Here is a 17,524-nt window from a genome sequence, read left to right on the forward strand (position 1 = left end):
ACCACCTAAAGGTGATGTTGGTATATAGATTCCTGACCACCTGAAGGTGATGTCTAGCCCGTGTGAATTTTCGCGATTTCGCCCGCGTTCTCGATTTATACGGTTATCTTAATGTTTTTAGGGTTTTTTCTAGTTTTTTTTGTGTTTTTACGCATCGTACATAGAATTTCTTCCAAACTACTGAACCGATTTCAATGAAACTTGGTATATAGATTCCTGAACACCTAAAGGTGATGTCTAGCCGTGTGAATTACGCGATTTCGCCCGCGTTCTCGATTTATACGGCAATCTTAGTGTTTTTATGGGTTTTTCATGGAACTTTTCCTTACTGGACCTAACCTGCGAGGTTTTCGTTGATTGGCTAGGTTTTTTCTATGTTTGGAGTCCGGCGGCCGGAAAAAACTAGCCAATCAACGAAAACCTCGCAGGTTAGGTCCAGTTGGGAACAGGTTCCATTAAAAACACAAAAAACCTAGAAAAAAAAACATAAAAACACTAAGATTGCCGTATAAATCGAGAACACGGGCGAAATCGCGAAATTCCCCCGGGCTAGACATCACCTTCAGGTGGTCAGGAATCTATATACCAAGTTTCATTGAAATCGGTTCAGTACTTTGGAAGATATTCCATGTACAATGAATTTCTTGAGGTAGGGCCGTGAGACAGGCCGCGTTTCTGTCCAGGAGGTTTCAAGAAGTCAGCCGGATACACAGTACTTCAAAATGTATAAAAAACACAAACTTTGATTCTAACCAGATAGGTTAACTTAAAAGCAACTAGAAAATTCTCTTTTTTTAATATTCTTCAGTTAAAAATTGCAAACCCGAGAGAAAAATAAAATCCTACCTGTGACGTTCATGCGTCGAATTCATCCAATTTAGATCAATGAGTACAAAGGCTACTAACACAAGTAATCGTAATAGCGGTGTCAGCGTTGATTACTAGGTCATTAGATCTGTTGCCGACTCCGAAACAGCATAGAATTTGGTCGGCTTGACGCAGATCTTGAAAACTTATCTCATTGATCCAATTTCGAATTTTGCCGACCTTAACCTCCCAGCCAAATCGCCGATATTGAGCAGAACTGTCGTAGGTAGCTGGAATCGAACCCGCAACTCACTGCTTCAATCTTGGGACTCTGAACTGTAACCAGTGAGCAACCGTTCACAAGGGATTAAAGATATCAGTCATAAAAAATAGAATCCGTATTTATTCAAAAAAATATTCCTTGAAACATCTAGCAGCTTTTCTTGTATTACAATATTTCAACCAAATAGTATCTAAACGAAGTTCTAGTAAATGACATTTTCATTTACAACTCCTTGCAGCTGAGGGCAAGCTAGAAAACCGGCCCAGAGGCGCTATGTTTATCTCTATATAAACATAAATACACATCACATGATTACTTTGATACAAGAAATAAACGAAAGATAACACCACTCTTACAGTAGGCCAAAAATAGTTCGAATTTGCTATCAAATCTATTATCTTGAAACGTAGTCAAGAAAGAAAACTGATTAGTCGTTATATGAAAGACTTGACTAACATTTAAGTAGATAGGTAGTAGTATCACATGGAACTCTTGGGCTATATATATATATATATATATACTGAAGCAAGGACTCGCAAGATATTGAAAAAAAATGTCTTTGACCAAAAAAGCAGCGATTTATCATTGTTTTAGAGAATAAGTTACGATTATAAATACCACTATAAGGCACGGAGCGTAATAATTTTTCAGCAAACCAAAGGCGTTTCAATTGAATGAAAAGGTCGGGGAGCAATCAACGACGTCAGGGTGCAATCAACGGCATCAGGGTGCAATCAACAGCGTCAGGGTGCAATCAACAGCGTGGGTTAGCAATCAACGGCATCAGGGTGCAATCAACAGCGTCAGGGCGCAATCAACGGCATCAGGGCGCAATCAACGGCGTCAGGGTACAATCAACAGCATCAGGGTGCAATCAACAGCGTCAGGGTACAATCAACGGCATCAGGGTGCAATCAACAGCGTCAGGGCGCAATCAACGGCATCAGGGCGCAATCAACGGCGTCAGGGTGCAATCAACAGCATCAGAGTGCAATCATCCATAATATCAAGATGCTGCGGCTGTTGATAATAACCTGGTACAATCAACTTTACAACAGGCAATGTGGTATTTGCTTAATAGCCAAAATAATAAAGCAATGAAAATAATTACTCTGATTCATTCACAGCCCTCACGAGGTACTCTGGTGTTGTAGAGTACAAAATTATCAACAGGCTGAACACATAAGAAAATATAATTATTTTAGAGCTGAAACTGCTGAGTGAAAGAAAAAAAAGCACATTAACCAAACAATGGCAACAAACACTAAACAGAAATAAAAGTATCTGTTTTTGGCAGGGAATTTTGACATACTCGTGATATGCAATAGTACAAAACTTAGAATTTTTTTTTTTCTCTTTGTTTATTGATCCTTCACACCATACTTAATATGGAGGTAATAACCTAGATATATTTATAAGAAAATATTTCTAGAAAAATTCAATCAAATAAAAAAATAACATGGAGAAAATGAAATAATTCACAAATATTGATGAGCTCAAGAACTCAATAAAATGTTACTGAAAAATCCCCTTAGGAATGGAAAACCTCCTTTACAAATGGGAGGTCATTTTCAAACTTTCTTAGTACAAATATTGCAAACATTTGAAACAAGCAGAACATTCAACAACAGAAATTAAACAGTTGATAGGTTATTATGTTATTATTTAAAAAGGAATTATTCCCAAGTATTTATCAGTTACTTGGCATTTTCTTTGCTATCAAACTCTTACTTAGTTATTCTCAGTTTTTACTTCAGATGAATAACTTTTTGATTGTTGAACACCCTTAGTAAAAAATGTATTTACTGGGGATTTGTATGCATTTGCTATCTCAAAAATAAAAATTAATCATAACACTACAACATATTTTGCTGCTGTTTGAACAACATCAAATGTCTCACATTTACCTAAATATATTTTCCTTTAGTGATATTATATGGCAAAAGCTAGTCAAGTGATTCATCATTCAACATTTCATAGAATAGTAAAAAATAAACTGTTTCTAATGGCTTAGAAGAGCAAGTAATTAAAGATGAAGCATGGTACATGAAAATATGAAAAAGAAGGATGTAATGCAACTGAAAACAAATGAGTTATCAATAACATAGTTATTGGAGATGTTAAGATAGTTCAAGAATCTGACAACTGTAAAAGTGAATATTGAAGCTCTATAATCTATTTTTAACATCAATCATTGAGGGCACCATCCAGAAAAGCCAAGGCATCAATAAGCTCTATGCAGGACATAACATCTCGGCCTGAGATGGTCTTGCGGTTTGCTTTCATGGTGTGATGGTGAGCTGACTCAGCAACTACCTCCACAAAAAGCTCCTGCACATAAAACAATGTCATTAAGATTTTAGAGTACAGAGGAAAAATTCATCATTGGAAAGCTTCAAAATAAAACACAGATAATATGGGATGTCAATCCAAGAACGTATTTCATACATGTTGAAATGCTGATTAGTTTTTGGAATAAAAATTAAAGGAAAACTTCTAGAAATCATTATATTCATTCACCTAGAGCTAAACACGTTCAAAGTACACCACAGCATCTATACATTAATATAATAAATATTCACAGCACGTTTTGCCTCACTCAGGAAAAGAGAAAAATTATCTCACAGTTGCTTTGGCAATGAGGAAAACAGCATCTTGGCTGGCCAGATGAAGGTCAGGATCAGCTTTCATGATTTTCTTTACTCGGGCCAGAGGAAATTTGAGACCCAAATTGCTCTCATCATTGACTTCTGCCACATCTTCATCAGCAATTGGTTCTTGTTCAAGAGCCACATCAAGTGACTCTCTCTCTTCTGCAGCCTCAGTAGCCTCTGCATCTCTAGCCGTGTCTAAATCCATACCAGCATCACTGGAACTAGAATGGCTGTTATCACCTTCTAGAGATTCCATTGCAAAATAAAATTAGTAATCTGCAAAATAAAATAGATCACCTTACACATGACCATATATAATAATACAATAATCAATAATAAAATTGAGCATTATGATTCACATGTCTTTTGATGATCTCCAGATGAAATATAAGAATTTTAGGTGACCATTGTCATTGATCTAAAATAAAATTATTTAAATTCCTAATTTTGGTTTGACAGAGGTCCTGTCTCATGGCACTGCGCTCCCCCCCCCCCCCCCTTTCCCCCAAGGCCAAAACCAATAAGTACTGCCAATCCTATAATTGTAGCTTTTGCAAGTATGTGCACAAACCAGCTGCAGATCAAAACACAGCAACCCAACTGGCAGACAGGCAGTTTTCTCTTCAGCGCAGCAAAGGCATTTAGTTTTAAAAGTTCCAGTCCACCCAACTACCTGGTAGAGTGGTAGTTTTATTTGACTGATGTATGTTTGAAAAAGAACAAAAAAATTGAATTGCGATGACACCATCTTGTTTTTTGAGAAATTTCTATCATCTACTTCCTTTAGTTCCTTAGCTGAGATTTGCAAAAAGTACCACTTTGTCCTAAAACAAACTTTGATATTGTATGGGGCTGTTAATGAATGATAATAAGAAATCAAAATTACACTTTTTAGAGCATGCTCTTCAAATTTCAAAGCTCTGCAGCTAGTTGCACAGTATTAACAATAACAGTAATGGTGAAAGTTGCAAAAAGACAAGTCTAATGCAGCAGTAACGCCTGTGTCAGGCTGTGTGAATGGCAGCCGCAATGGCACATTGGCACTGGCATTTATGATGCAGTACCTACTAGCCTACTAATACATATTTTATTAATTTATTATTGTTGTTCATTATTATATTATAATTATTATCATTATCTCATCATTTACTTCTCACAATCTCATTTATCTTTCTGATTCTTTCATTTTCCTATATCTATAATTTAGGCCTACCTATCATTTGCAGCTTGGCCTATCATTTAGCTACCAAAACCAATCATTTATTTATTATTTACCCATCATTTGTCTATCATAGTATAAAAATTATGAACACATGACACATCAATTGTCAATAAACCCATCTGCATCCTTCATGTAATGATGTATCATTCATTGATCATTCATTTCTCATTAAGGTATTTATCATCAATCATCCTAGACCTAGGTCTAGGTAGGTACCTAGCTATTTCAGCCTATTTGTCATTCTTTATACTGTTTATACATATATCATTTAGCTAGCTAATTATTATTTATTTAGCAAGCTGGAAACTGGAATTTATTCTGTTCAATTCTTCCCTTTGGTGCTTTTATACCATTCAGATAATATCTATAAGACTTATAATTATCTATCAGTATCAGTCACAGTCACACCCATTTCTATTATTTTCCCCACCCTCCTGCAGTCAAAGTCTCAAAAAAATATATTTTTTTATTAGAGTAGGATAGGCTACCTAGCCTGGTAGAGTGGCAGTGGCAGCCTGCAACAAGAGCTTCCTAAATCCTAATGGTGGTAAATTCTTTGAAATTGGCTCAAAGGAAATCTAGAAATGATAGTGTTTTCCGAAAATAGTGTAAAAAAATTATCAATTTTTCTTGGGACGTAGTAGCTAACTGAATAAAGGAAAAAATGTGTAATTCTTTATATTTTTTCTCTTTTCAGATATATAATTTTCATTACGGTTGAAGAAAAAAATTTTGTGCTCCTTGCTAACCTTATCACCAATCATATCAATAATTGCGCCATGCTAGTCAATAGTAGTCATTATTCATTATCATATCATCATTCATTAATCATTATCATACCTATCATCATTCATCAACAACATCCAAGTTGTTATGGCAAATAACAGTAGGTAGTGAGTGGGCTTGAATTGGACTGTGCGGACGATTAGAATACAAGCAACTTCGGTTGATTTTTGACGGGTTAAGACTTGATATGGGTGAAGAAGAACCCAGGTTTGGGCCGCTGTTGCTTCTTCTTCTTCTTTTCGGGATGTCCACGCAGGGTAGACTTAAAGCCACAGGACAACCGCAAGGATGACCATTGGGCCTGAGAGCTTGTGTAGTTTTGGACCTCTTGGCATGAAGGTCAGACCACTTATTTTTGCTTTTGAAAAGTCAGTGGACGCAATGGCTGAGCGTGACAGCAAGCAAAAGAAAAGCAACACAGGGCATTAAAAATATCAAAAAGCAAAGGCCCTTCCTCATCAGAATTCGGCCCAGCATTTGGCCGCAAAATTAGGTGGACTAGTATAGGTACAATAACTTAGATCATACATCTCTCACACTTCTTAAGTTTTTAGGTCATACACCTACAGTTAGTTCATTTAGCCTACCTGACATTAAACTGGTCAAAGGTATTGATGTAACAATTTTACATAGCAATTTGTCAATGCATAACAGAGCCAAACAAGTTTTGATATTGAAAACAAAAGCAATGGTTATATTCAAATACAAAACTATACAGGAGTTCTACCTAATTGGTTTGGGACATGTAACATAAACTTAACACATTTGCAGTATGTGATTGATTCTAAAAGATGACAACATATTAATAATAACAAAAAATAATAATAAGTACAGATGACAAGTTACACAATGATGTAGCCAAGGTTTCAATAGAATAATTCAGCCTTAATAGAAAATGATAAAAATGTTTAAATACAACGCAAGAATTTTAACTACCTAACCTTGGCTGGCTCACAAACCTACTCCTACCTACTGCCTCTTCTCATGAAGAGAAGAGGGGGGGAGGGGAGAGAAAGCCAGCCGGGTTCTTGACGCTAGAAGGACCCTTCACTAAATATACTCGTGGTATATATAGTAGTCCAAGATCAAGTAATATGTGATTTATAGGCGATTATTTACCGGTTAACTTTACGGAATCAAGGGCGATAGACACTAGAGATGTTTACTCGATGAACGCAGCTGACTCTCTCTCGGGCCGCTGTTGCAAATTTGCGATTTCTTGTTTGCAAATTTCGCGGGTTCTCGACTGCTCGTTATCCCTACATATCCTAAAACGCAGAAATCCAACGGCGTCTGGTTTAGAAAGAATTTGCAATAGTGAGCTGCATTCGCAATTAATTATTCTGGTAGACAAGTTATGATTTAACCAGAATACACGAGATCTTTTATTTAGAGCTAGAAAAATATCAGTGAAGACAGTCCTTTATTATATGACAACATAACCAAGTTCACACCGCAATCTCCGTTCATAAAGCAACAGTTTAAATTATTTTGGGCATGGAGACTGATGATGGTGTATAAATGGAAACTAAACAGCGTATTTGCTTACACAGGTGGAGTACATTTTTATGTAAAAACACATTTAATTCCCTGTAGTAGATCCAGCTACAATAAGGACGCAGACTTTTATTTTTCGACAAATTAAGATGCAATTTAGAGAGCTTGCCTCTTGCCATGCATCTCAAGTTCCGCACAATTCGGATCGAAGCTGCCGGTAGTTACTTTCCTCTCGTTACTGTTGTCACGGAATTGCATCGTTGCTCGGTCACTCTCCTTGTGACCACTTCACAGTTAAGCATTTCGCTGCTTCGTCCCCTCCTTGTGATTGATGATAGTAGGAGACTCGAGGGCTCTGTCATGCTTCCAACCTCGGCACGCCTCGCTGTTCCTCAGCCTCTGATATCTACGAGATGGCGATACAGTTTCGTAAAGCCAGCTTCATTTTACTGTAGAAAAGTCCTCTTCGACTTTTTCTACCTAGCGATAACAATTTTCACCGAGAACAGAATTTGCGCAATTTCTTGTATTCTATACAGAATACATCTCTACGGACAGTTTCTTTGAAAAGAATGTTGAATTAAATTCTCCGTAGTTTTATGTTTTTCTGACTGAAAAGGAGTTGAAACTTTGGAAATAAGGAAGCCAACACCCTGGCTGTTGCATTCTACCTCTCCATATTAGCAGGAGGGAAGCGTCAACGAAAAACTTAAAAAATATCGTTTCATCAGTTCAGTGTGAGATAAAAACGTCCCACTACAACAAATCAAGCTACAGTTTGCAACAAATCGATGTTAGGTCAAACCAACCACTGTTGCCAACGATAGCTGTTGTTGTAGTTGTAATTGCCCATCCTGGTAGGATGGGCAATTGCGACTAGGGAGGGGGGGTGATAGGTCAGTTTTTCCGGGCACTTGGTGCCACTGGTAGTTCTACGACCATCACTGGCTCGCTGACCCGTCAGAACCATTTTATTGCATTACACAACACCCTGGACAAGCCAGGTACTCATTTATCAACCAGAGTTGGATGAATGGCTGAGTTGACCATGAGCTGAGCTTCCCGGTAGAACTTGTCCTCAGTGGGACTCGAACCCGGGAGCTGGGTGCGAGAGACAGAGACTCTCACCACCACAACGATAGCTCACTTTGCGAGGCTCTAAGCTAAGGCATCATAGAGCAGATAGAAAAATGAGCATAACTTTTAAAAGGTAGGATATAAAATAATGTACTGCATGTAGAAAATGTATTGATACAATATAACTTCAACTCAGAGAAAACTTAAAAAATATCTTCGAAACATCGTTATCAATCACATCAACATTAATGATCGACAGCAAATAGGTAGGCGTAGCTTATATATATCAAATTATATGTGATTTTCCATGAACAAATGGCAAAATTTCAATTGAGTCATTAACAGATGAATCATCAATGAAATAAGGCAATTTATTGAGGGTAAGGTTATTAATATTATTTACATTTTTTTTATAGTTGGGGTTAAGACTTGTGGCGACAAATGCGCCCACCAGCCTGATCTCTGTCAGACTATTATTTAGATGAGAAAAAAATAAAATCAACTTGAAATTCCCGAGTCGAGTTAATTATTACACAAGCTAATATAGTACGTCGTTTAAAATGAATAGAAGAGGCATTGAAAGTGCTATACAAAAGAAGATATAAAAACTGGCCACTGGAATGAACATGCGTACATAATGAGTGACACTCAGTCACTGGCTTGAAAGTAATGGAAATAATTGAATATAATTGATATTTAAAATGTCGCTAAGTATTCATTTTCAGATGGTTAGTTGCTGCAAAATATTTATAGTATTTCATCAACAATAAAATGAAAAACGACAAGTTACACAAGTTGAATACAGGTACGCGTAAAATGTAGAAACGAATACTATGAATTTTTCTCATAAAGGAGCGTTTTTTCTACTGTTACTGCACGCAAAATTTCCGAAACGCTTAATAACTCAATAATATAAAATTATTGAGTTATTTTAAGTTATTTTGAGTTATTTTTAATTATTAATATAAAATAATTCAAGTTCCCGGACACGGGCTAAGGAGAAATCCCGACCAAGTCAACATCGTACAACAGAAGATGATTCTTGTAATGGGTATATTTTTATAATACGTCTCATAATATTTATGTGTATTTAGAATTCGTCCATCGCACACTTATAAAGTTTTCAGCTGAATGGAAAGGTGGATTTGAACCCAACAACGAAGCGAAGATAAATAATGTAACTTCCTGAAACTTTTGCATTGTTATCCCTTCATCATGAAATGGTGCCAAATTTCCTTCAGGTAGAGGCATCAAGAAAGCTCAAGAGGCCTTTTGAAGTATGGAGAAATATCTATATTGAAGAAATGTTTTTCTCCCATCACATTCAAATTAATTACTAATATTTTATGTTATTGTTGTCTCTGGTGACGTAATACAGCAGTACAGCTCGTACAGCAATAGCAGTACAGCTCGTACAGCAACAGCAGTACAGCTCGTACAGCAATAGCAGTACAGCAATAGCAGTACAGCTCGTACAGCAATAGCAGTACAGCTCGTACAGCAATAGCAGTACAGCTAAGCCCGTACAGCAATAGCAGTACAGCTCGTACAGCAATAGCAGTACAGCTCGTACAGCAATAGCAGTACAAGCATGGGACTGACCACGACGGAGGCAATGTCATTTTACAACAAATTACTCAATTTGTAATTACAAATTACTCATCAAGTACTTGCTGCTGCTTCACAAAAAATTTTGGTCGAGTCGTTCCGAAACTTAGTGATATTACTTATTTTCAACAGCATTCCTGTCCACATTATTTCTTCGCTTCGGTTCAGTCATTGGTTTAATGCAACAAATAACATTCATAGATAGCCAGCTATAAAGTATGCAAATACAAGTCTGTACGATTTTTACACATTGCACAAAAAAGGGAACAGTTCTACCGTTAGCCACTTTAACCTTTCATTTCATACACTGTCTTCTACCGCTATATACATTCACCTAAAATTTGTACGTAAAAATTAGAGTCCCTGAGCGCCTAATCTTAGGCAAAACTATACAAAGTCTGTAGTACAGGCGGATAGGTGTACACAAAACATAAACAGAAAAACTTATTACTACAATATAAACGCAAAAAGAATAATTTTTCAATATTCAACAACAAGGCAGTAGATCCCTTGATTAGTTATTCTAGAGAATTTAACAGTTCAATCTTTTCGTTTATGGTAATTCATTATCCAGCAGATGTGTTCTTTTTTTCTGGTGAACAAGTAACTTTAGGTAATTTTCATATATTCAGCACTTATTTAAATGGTTCATTTTTCAACAAACATTAAACATCCATAAGGATGAAATTGAATTTCGTAAAGAGACAGATTAACGATTAATTAACTAACGACAATATCATTTAAAGACGCTTTTCCCGTAAATTATAAATAAAACTTCATTTTTCTCAAAACTAGTTTACGGGAAAGTTTGAGGTTTTATTTGTCAAAATAAAACTTCAAAGTTTCTCTTGGAATTAAAGTTCAGTTTCATGGAGATTGTAAGGCGACGCGTGCTGCGAGAAGTTGGCACTCCGGAGCTCCGGCTGCGGAGGAACCGTTGCCGCCATAATAGCGTTCCGGTTTAAATTGAGATTGTGATGATAGTGTCGTCTGAAATGCTGCTGGCCAAGCTGTTCAGGAGGCGTTGATGATAAGGAAGCTTGTAGTTGATGATGGTTGTTGTGGTGGTTATGGCGGTGGTGAGGTTGTACAAACCTTGGTTGTGCGTTAGAAAGACATTGTGTTCCTTGCTGCGTCATCAGCTCTTCGTCGTCGCACGAGTCAACGTCTCCTGAGATAACCAAGAGAAATATTAGGACAAAGTCTGACAAAACTTACACTCAGGGAAATTAGTGTGTATTTTTAGCGTATTTTCTCATTTATGGAAAAAAAGGCGCTATTGTGCTCGTCATGTCCGTCCGTCTGTCAATGTCAGTCCGTGACTTCACGTTTTCGTCGACGAGAAAATGCGCTCTCTGTCACTCACTGCAGTGAGTACTGAGTTATATTTTTTTATAAAATCAATTCTTTTTATTTGAGTGAATTTTTCTGCCTTTGTGTGGGTCAGCGTGACCCAGTTTTGCCCGTGCCAGGGTGCGTATCAGTACTAGGTGCAGAAAGTACCTATGTCACTATTAGGACAATATAACCAATTAATTTGTTTGACTGTACAGGTCAGGAAGTAATAAGCACCTCATCCATTCAGATACCAAATACTCTACCACCGCAGCCAAACACGATCATCCACAACAACATCCTAAAACATCCTTTAACGTCCTTTGTAAAGAAGTCATGTAATTAAGGTTGACGAACATTGCACAAAGAGATGATGAACATTGCACAGTGAATAATAATATATGAATTTAATTACAGATCCCAATCATCACTTCTATCATTATTGATGATCGGAAATTAATGCCGATTGAATATATCAGAGACAGGGAAAAATCAGGCTTAAACCTTTTTTTCGGATTTTGGTAAAAAAACCCAACATCCGAGGTAGGCAAGGTTAAAATATTCCTGGAATCAAACTGACAAGATTAAGCTCGTGAAACAGTTTACGAAATACGATTTATTTAAATTTATTTTCCAACAATTTCAGAGAACTTACCGTCACTTGAATTGGTAGAGGTCAGGAAGTGGTCATTCCTGACAGTCTTTTTAGCTTTTGGTCTTCGGTAGTACTTGAACTCTCTCGGCAGAGTGTAGGATCTCGGTAAGGATATCTGGCTATCGAGATCGGACGACGCTCGTGCCGACTTATAAATAACTTTCTCGCGGTCTTTGTTATCGAGAAACTTGTCGGGAGTCTTACAGTTTCTTCTGGTAGTCGATCTTTTGGAGTGACTGGAATTACTAACATCGTCAGATGGTAAATGGTAATTATTCCCATACTTCCATCGTGGATCCTGGTACTCATAGTAGATACGCGAGTTTTCAAGGTAGTGTGGGGCAAGTAAAATTTCGGGAGTTTGTGATCGATTTTGACGTGGCACTGACCTCAGGACACGGCTTGTGGTTTCATCCACGAAATATGGGCACCTAATGGGCTCAGGTTGAACCCACGGCTGTTTTTTCTCCTTAGGAATAGGCTGAGGTAAAGTGCCGGACTCTGATATATCATTAAGGTGCGGCCTTGTCAATTTCCCACACCGAATTTCTTCTTCGATTTGATGTAGCTCAGCAATTTGTTGTTGCTTCTTCTCCTGTAATTTTTGCTGAATGTTGACGCGTGATCCAACGCTTCCTTCGTGGTCACTGGACGCTAAAGAAACAGGCTGCTTCCAAAAAGGTGCAACACGCGCATTTTTAGCCACGACGTTATTGGGAAGATTCATGGACACCATAACAGATGGCGGCTGAGGCACGAAGCTCGTTGGTTTCTTCTTCTTACGCTTAATTGCTGGGTTGAATCGACAATTAAATACTCCTGGAACCTGGAGTGTGTCTTGATGCATGTACTGCAGCCTGGACCTGTAGCTGAAAGGACGTTGGGTTGTGTTGTTAATTTTGGTGGTGCGATGGTCAGAAGCAATGGTGCTGTTGTCGCTGGCCGAGAGTTCGTTAAGGTAGTATGGGAACGGCATGCGATGTGACTTGTCCATGCACTGATCCATACGACAACCTGGACAGAGGTAAAAATATTTTACTTAATACCCAGGTAATGATTCGCGAGAGGCATACCGATGTAATAATTGTGTCACGTGATCATCTATACGCCACTCAAAATTACCGAATAATTCTTGTATAATTCGGCGATTCGATGGCCGCTCAGCTCTGAACCATTGATAATTTTTATTATGGTGAGTTATAATAACATATGTAGAATACTAATGAAATTCAGTTCACAGCCTGGGTACTTTACTGACATTTTTAAATAAGACGCATGTCTTGCTAATTAAAATATTAAAAGTGGAGGTTAAAACATTGAATGAACACTAATAATAAAAAGAAAAACCGATACTATATTCAACATTCTGAAAGCAATGGTTCATAAATAAATATTTACACAGTGATGAAGCCAGTCACATGAGTTTAATAATATTCTAATTTGTTCAAGTCACACCTGTGCAGTGATACACGGCTGTTGTAGCAGACGCGCCGTAGTTTTGTTGTAGTTTGCGTACGTGAAAATGTCTGTAGTATAGCAGCATGAAGAGCATCCCGAGCGCGAACGAGAGGAAAGCCACCGCAGTGACAGAGTCTTGATACCAGGGCCGTACACGCAGCCCCCCTAGCCACACGGACACAAGTAACGTGTTCTCCAGTAGCATGGTCAGGTAAAAAGCTGTCATCTTGCGACGGGAATTCACTTCTTGCAGGTTAATGTAGCAAAAGATGTAGCAGAATGCTATGAGCATAGAAAGACCAATTTTCTTGAGTATTGGCATTTTTTCCCCATGGAAGACATTTCTAGGAGATATTAGCCACAGAAACATGGTCACCCAATGCAGGCTGATTACGAGCAACACCCAAAAGCCATAGACAGTCGCGTAGACAGTGAGGGACAGACAGCGTGATGTGACAGTGCCGAGTCTCCAGGCAAGTTGACAGATAACTCCAAGCCACGTCAACACCAGACGATGCACGTTATGGCTTCTAACGTTCTTGTTGAACGATGCCAACGCCCAACACACGCTGAACAGCGACAACGCTGTCGATACGATGTTGAGATCTGTCATTTCGGAAGCCGAAGGCTTTTGCCAGATAAGGAAAAGTTGGAGAAGGAGCATCGGTGCCGCTTGGCAGAAGCCATGCAACATTCTCAGCACGCATAGATCACGTACTTCGTGCTTCACGTGCCGCAAGTCTACGGGCAGGAACAACAAGAAATATCGGACCAACACGCCTCCGAGGAACAGGTGCTGGAGCGCTAGCAGCCACGAGCTCAGACGCTTGCCGCGTCTTGAGGAGTCCAGATGCCATGTCAACGAACATACCTGATGTAAAATATAAATTATTGGCCGTTTATTTAAATTATTGCCAGTTTCTTTACCCCCAGGAAAAAGTTGTTGAGATTCCCGCCAATATTAAAAAAATAACTTAGTTTGGCATGTTTGTTATGAGTAATGTCACCTCAGAAATTAGCGACACTCGAGCTTTTCCAGGTGGAATGTGAACGAGTATTCTTGTTCCAGATAAATAAAAGGCAACGTATGTTTGAACTTCTGTGAGGGGGTTAGAAGAAACTTATAAATTGACTGTAAAATTTTTAGTTAAATTATTAATACTCATTCAAAAATAGGACAGATGCTCTTGTGGTATGAATATAAATTTACACTTATACCACATTATATTCTACAGACATTTATTAATTATTTCTTAATCTGAAATTCGGCGTATATTCAGATTTAATGCGTATTTTTTTATGAACGAACAGCAATGATAGGTATTTTATGGCAGAGACGATCACATTGACAATCATTGCCAAAATTTCTATTATTAACACGATGCGATTGAAAATAAGGGAGAAAATTCCAAATATGAGCGCGATTTGATTGAAAATAATCTATTTTGAATTTTTACAACAGGTGCAGAATCTGAGATCAGTTGACAGAGACAATTAAGTAGACTAAGGATAAATTCTGTAAATAAATAATGTAATAATAGTAATTAATAATAAGTAATAATACCGTAATGTCCGTCATACCTGGCACAATAATAAGGACCCTAGAACGCAGGCCAGGGAGGCATAAAATGAGTAGATTAAGAATAAATTATTTTAAGAAATAATATAATAATACTAATTAATATTAAGTAATAACACTGTTCGTCATACCTGGCACAATAATAAAGACCCCAGGACGCAGGCCAGCGATGCGTAAAACCATTGTGGTGCTCGGTTGTCGTAGAGAGTGTAGACCGTGACGCAATCGAAGACAACATCACAGAAGTATGATGCCAGGGAGATGATGTTGAACAGCACATCACACAGAGGCAGGAACTCTGAAGCCATCACCTCCTGTTCCTACTTGCACTTTTCCTACCTCTCCTCGCGTCAGGGTAAGGAAATATTCGGTAAGAGCAAAGAATCTTGTGCAGACGAATGATAATATGAATCAGTTACTACGAATAAGGGTGATACCACTAACCATAATATTAAATGATTAGGCATAAGGGTCGAACAAATAACCATAGGAACGAGGTATGAGATTCAAACGAATCATAATATTAGTAAATTATTAGGAATAAGGATCAAAGAAACCATAAAAGGAATACGTGTGAATGAGGGTTACCGTATACGAAACATAATATTATTGAACGAGTTTAAATAAGGGTAGTAGGAACTATAACGAAAATGAGTACCTATGAATGAGAATCATACGAACCATATAACATTAGTAAAGGAGATAGAATTGTGGCTTAAACTAACCAGAAAAATATGATATACTACGAATGAAGGTGATATAAAACATGAAATCTTCACGTAAAAAAATTCTAATGAAATGATTTTTCGAAAAACTGATGAATAAAAATCCGTAGGTAACGTTTCACAGTAACGTAACATATGCGTTACATAAACGAGTTTGTGCAATAATAAATATTCTACTTAGCGTACGGAAATCTCTATCCTGTAGATTGACGAAAGTCCAGCGCTTATAGACAATGACATATTTAGTTTTCTTTGTTAACTTACAAAACTATGAGCAAAACTATTTCATAAAATCTAATATTTCTACACACTTAGAATCCTGCGGTCATTTTTGGAAGTTGCAATCACACTTACGGTCACCATTACTGATCGAACTAATAACACCTTTTTGCCGCTAGTCCTGGTGCCTTGAATTGTTTTAAACATCCTCGATCTAAATAAAGTTCTTTGTAACTCTCGACGAGTCGGTTCCAGTAATGTCATATCTGAGACTATACCCTAACAAAATTTAGAGTCGCCCCAGCTTCTGGTAATCCAAATCAGAAGCTGCCGCGTCTGTAAATTTTCACTGGGTAACTTCTCCTGTGATGATTGATTTTGAAACTCGTATTTACGAGTAAAACGTATGTTTTACGGGCATATAGCTAGGACAACTTAAGTTCTTAGTACGTTATTCAAAGAATGTACTTCACGAAGCTGGCACACACGGCAACTTCAACGCTGCTCTGGTAATGAGCCCAATTGGATAATGCGGTAGCAATGCATAGTACTGATATTAGACATGAAACTCGATGCAAAGAATTAATTTACTTGAAAATTAAAGGTTTTCATATCCATTCGAGAACTGCAAATAAATTTTAAATTATATTTAAAGTTCAATGTACTAAATCAAGATTTTTCATCGCGAAATAAACTCTTCACACTTGACGATCAAATTATACTAAAATGGACTAATACATCACGCACTGACACATAGATTGTACTCGAAAAAAGTGAAACAAGGCTTTTTCAATCTCATACACTAAAGTTTCGAACAAATTCCTGAGCAGCGCTTTCGCGGCAGCAGGCTGAGCACTGTGAGCAGGGCACCCCTTTACCCCCCTTATTTCTGCCTCCAAAGTAAAGACGTTTCATTTATGATCAAACTGACAATCAAATGCACGATGAAACTGAGGAACGTTGCAAAAAAAACGAGTATAAATCTTAAAACCAAATATCGATACAAAGTAGATTTAACAAAATATGCAACGGAGGAGAAGATTGAATTCATGAAATCTTAACGAACGAAATGAAAAGAAATGTTAACTAAGCGCGCGTGGACGCGTCTAGTTAGGAACCGAGGATCAGCACACATCCATCATCACAGGCATGCTTCAGGAACGTCAAAAATCAACTAATTCTACGTGCTAACCAAAACTACAGCTCAGAGTAACTATTAAGCCTTCACTTTTGTATAATGTTCATGCTAAAAGTAAAATCGAATCTATCATTCTAGTAGAAACCGAAGAATACCACGATATATTACATGAACTTGCGTGCTGTTGTTTTGTATTTAGAACCCGAATTCAATGTAGTTGATCTATCACAAGTAGGGTTTTCATCGATGATCAATCTAATTGATCCATTACAAGTAGAGTTTTCATAGATTATAACAAAATAAAAAACTTACCCGCTTTCAAGTTGGCTCACAGCGGTCCTTCATGTTGTAAAGCGCTTCTCAGAATCACTACACCTCACAGACACACTGCTCGACAGGCACTGACCGCCATGTTGTCTTTGAACTTGCAGAGCGTAGCTTCGTCTACTGAACTCAACATGCTGCTTGCTCCTGTAACTCA

At 37.7% G+C, this 17,524-nt stretch overlaps 2 protein-coding genes across 3 annotated transcripts; both read right to left on the reverse strand.

The window, feature by feature from the left end:
- Positions 1-1,213: 1,213 nt before the first annotated feature.
- Positions 1,214-4,029, reverse strand: LOC108680877 (DNA polymerase epsilon subunit 4). The gene is made up of 2 exons (XM_018169794.2): positions 3,716-4,029; positions 1,214-3,421 (listed from the first exon to the last, which is right to left on the reverse strand). Exons 1-2 carry the CDS (start codon positions 3,998-4,000, stop codon positions 3,278-3,280), a joined length of 429 nt encoding a protein of 142 aa, XP_018025283.1. The 5' UTR covers positions 4,001-4,029; the 3' UTR covers positions 1,214-3,277.
- Positions 4,030-9,850: 5,821 nt separating this feature from the next.
- LOC108680886 lies at positions 9,851-17,524 on the reverse strand. 2 transcript variants are annotated; one of them, XM_018169811.2, is made up of 5 exons: positions 17,356-17,524; positions 15,093-15,305; positions 13,380-14,253; positions 11,925-12,938; positions 9,851-11,105 (listed from the first exon to the last, which is right to left on the reverse strand). In XM_018169811.2, the coding sequence occupies exons 2-5, from the start codon at positions 15,267-15,269 to the stop codon at positions 10,789-10,791; spliced, it is 2,382 nt and encodes a 793-aa protein (XP_018025300.1). In that variant the 5' UTR covers positions 15,270-15,305; positions 17,356-17,524; the 3' UTR covers positions 9,851-10,788. The 2 variants fall into 2 exon arrangements, with proteins under 2 accessions (XP_018025300.1, XP_047737050.1); XM_047881094.1 differs by lacking the exon at positions 17,356-17,524 and having other exon boundaries at positions 15,093-15,324.

Source organism: Hyalella azteca, unplaced genomic scaffold (assembly GCF_000764305.2).
Source record: "Hyalella azteca isolate HAZT.00-mixed unplaced genomic scaffold, Hazt_2.0.2 contig7049, whole genome shotgun sequence".
NCBI classification, from domain to species: Eukaryota; Metazoa; Arthropoda; class Malacostraca; order Amphipoda; family Hyalellidae; genus Hyalella; species Hyalella azteca.

Excerpts from the sequence above, each read along its gene's own strand:
- LOC108680886 (XM_018169811.2), bottom strand. The coding sequence starts at position 15,269 with ATGGCTTCAGAGTTCCTGCCTCTGTGTGATGTGCTGTTCAACATCATC. Across the intron at positions 14,254-15,092 it reads GGTCTTTATTATTGTGCCAG|GTATGTTCGTTGACATGGCA; the intron begins GTATGACGAACA and ends ATTTTACATCAG. Across the intron at positions 12,939-13,379 it reads AGCCGTGTATCACTGCACAG|GTTGTCGTATGGATCAGTGC; the intron begins GTGTGACTTGAA and ends ACCTCTGTCCAG.
- LOC108680877 (XM_018169794.2), bottom strand. The coding sequence starts at position 4,000 with ATGGAATCTCTAGAAGGTGATAACAGCCATTCTAGTTCCAGTGATGCT. Across the intron at positions 3,422-3,715 it reads TCCTCATTGCCAAAGCAACT|GAGCTTTTTGTGGAGGTAGT; the intron begins GTGAGATAATTT and ends TTTTATGTGCAG.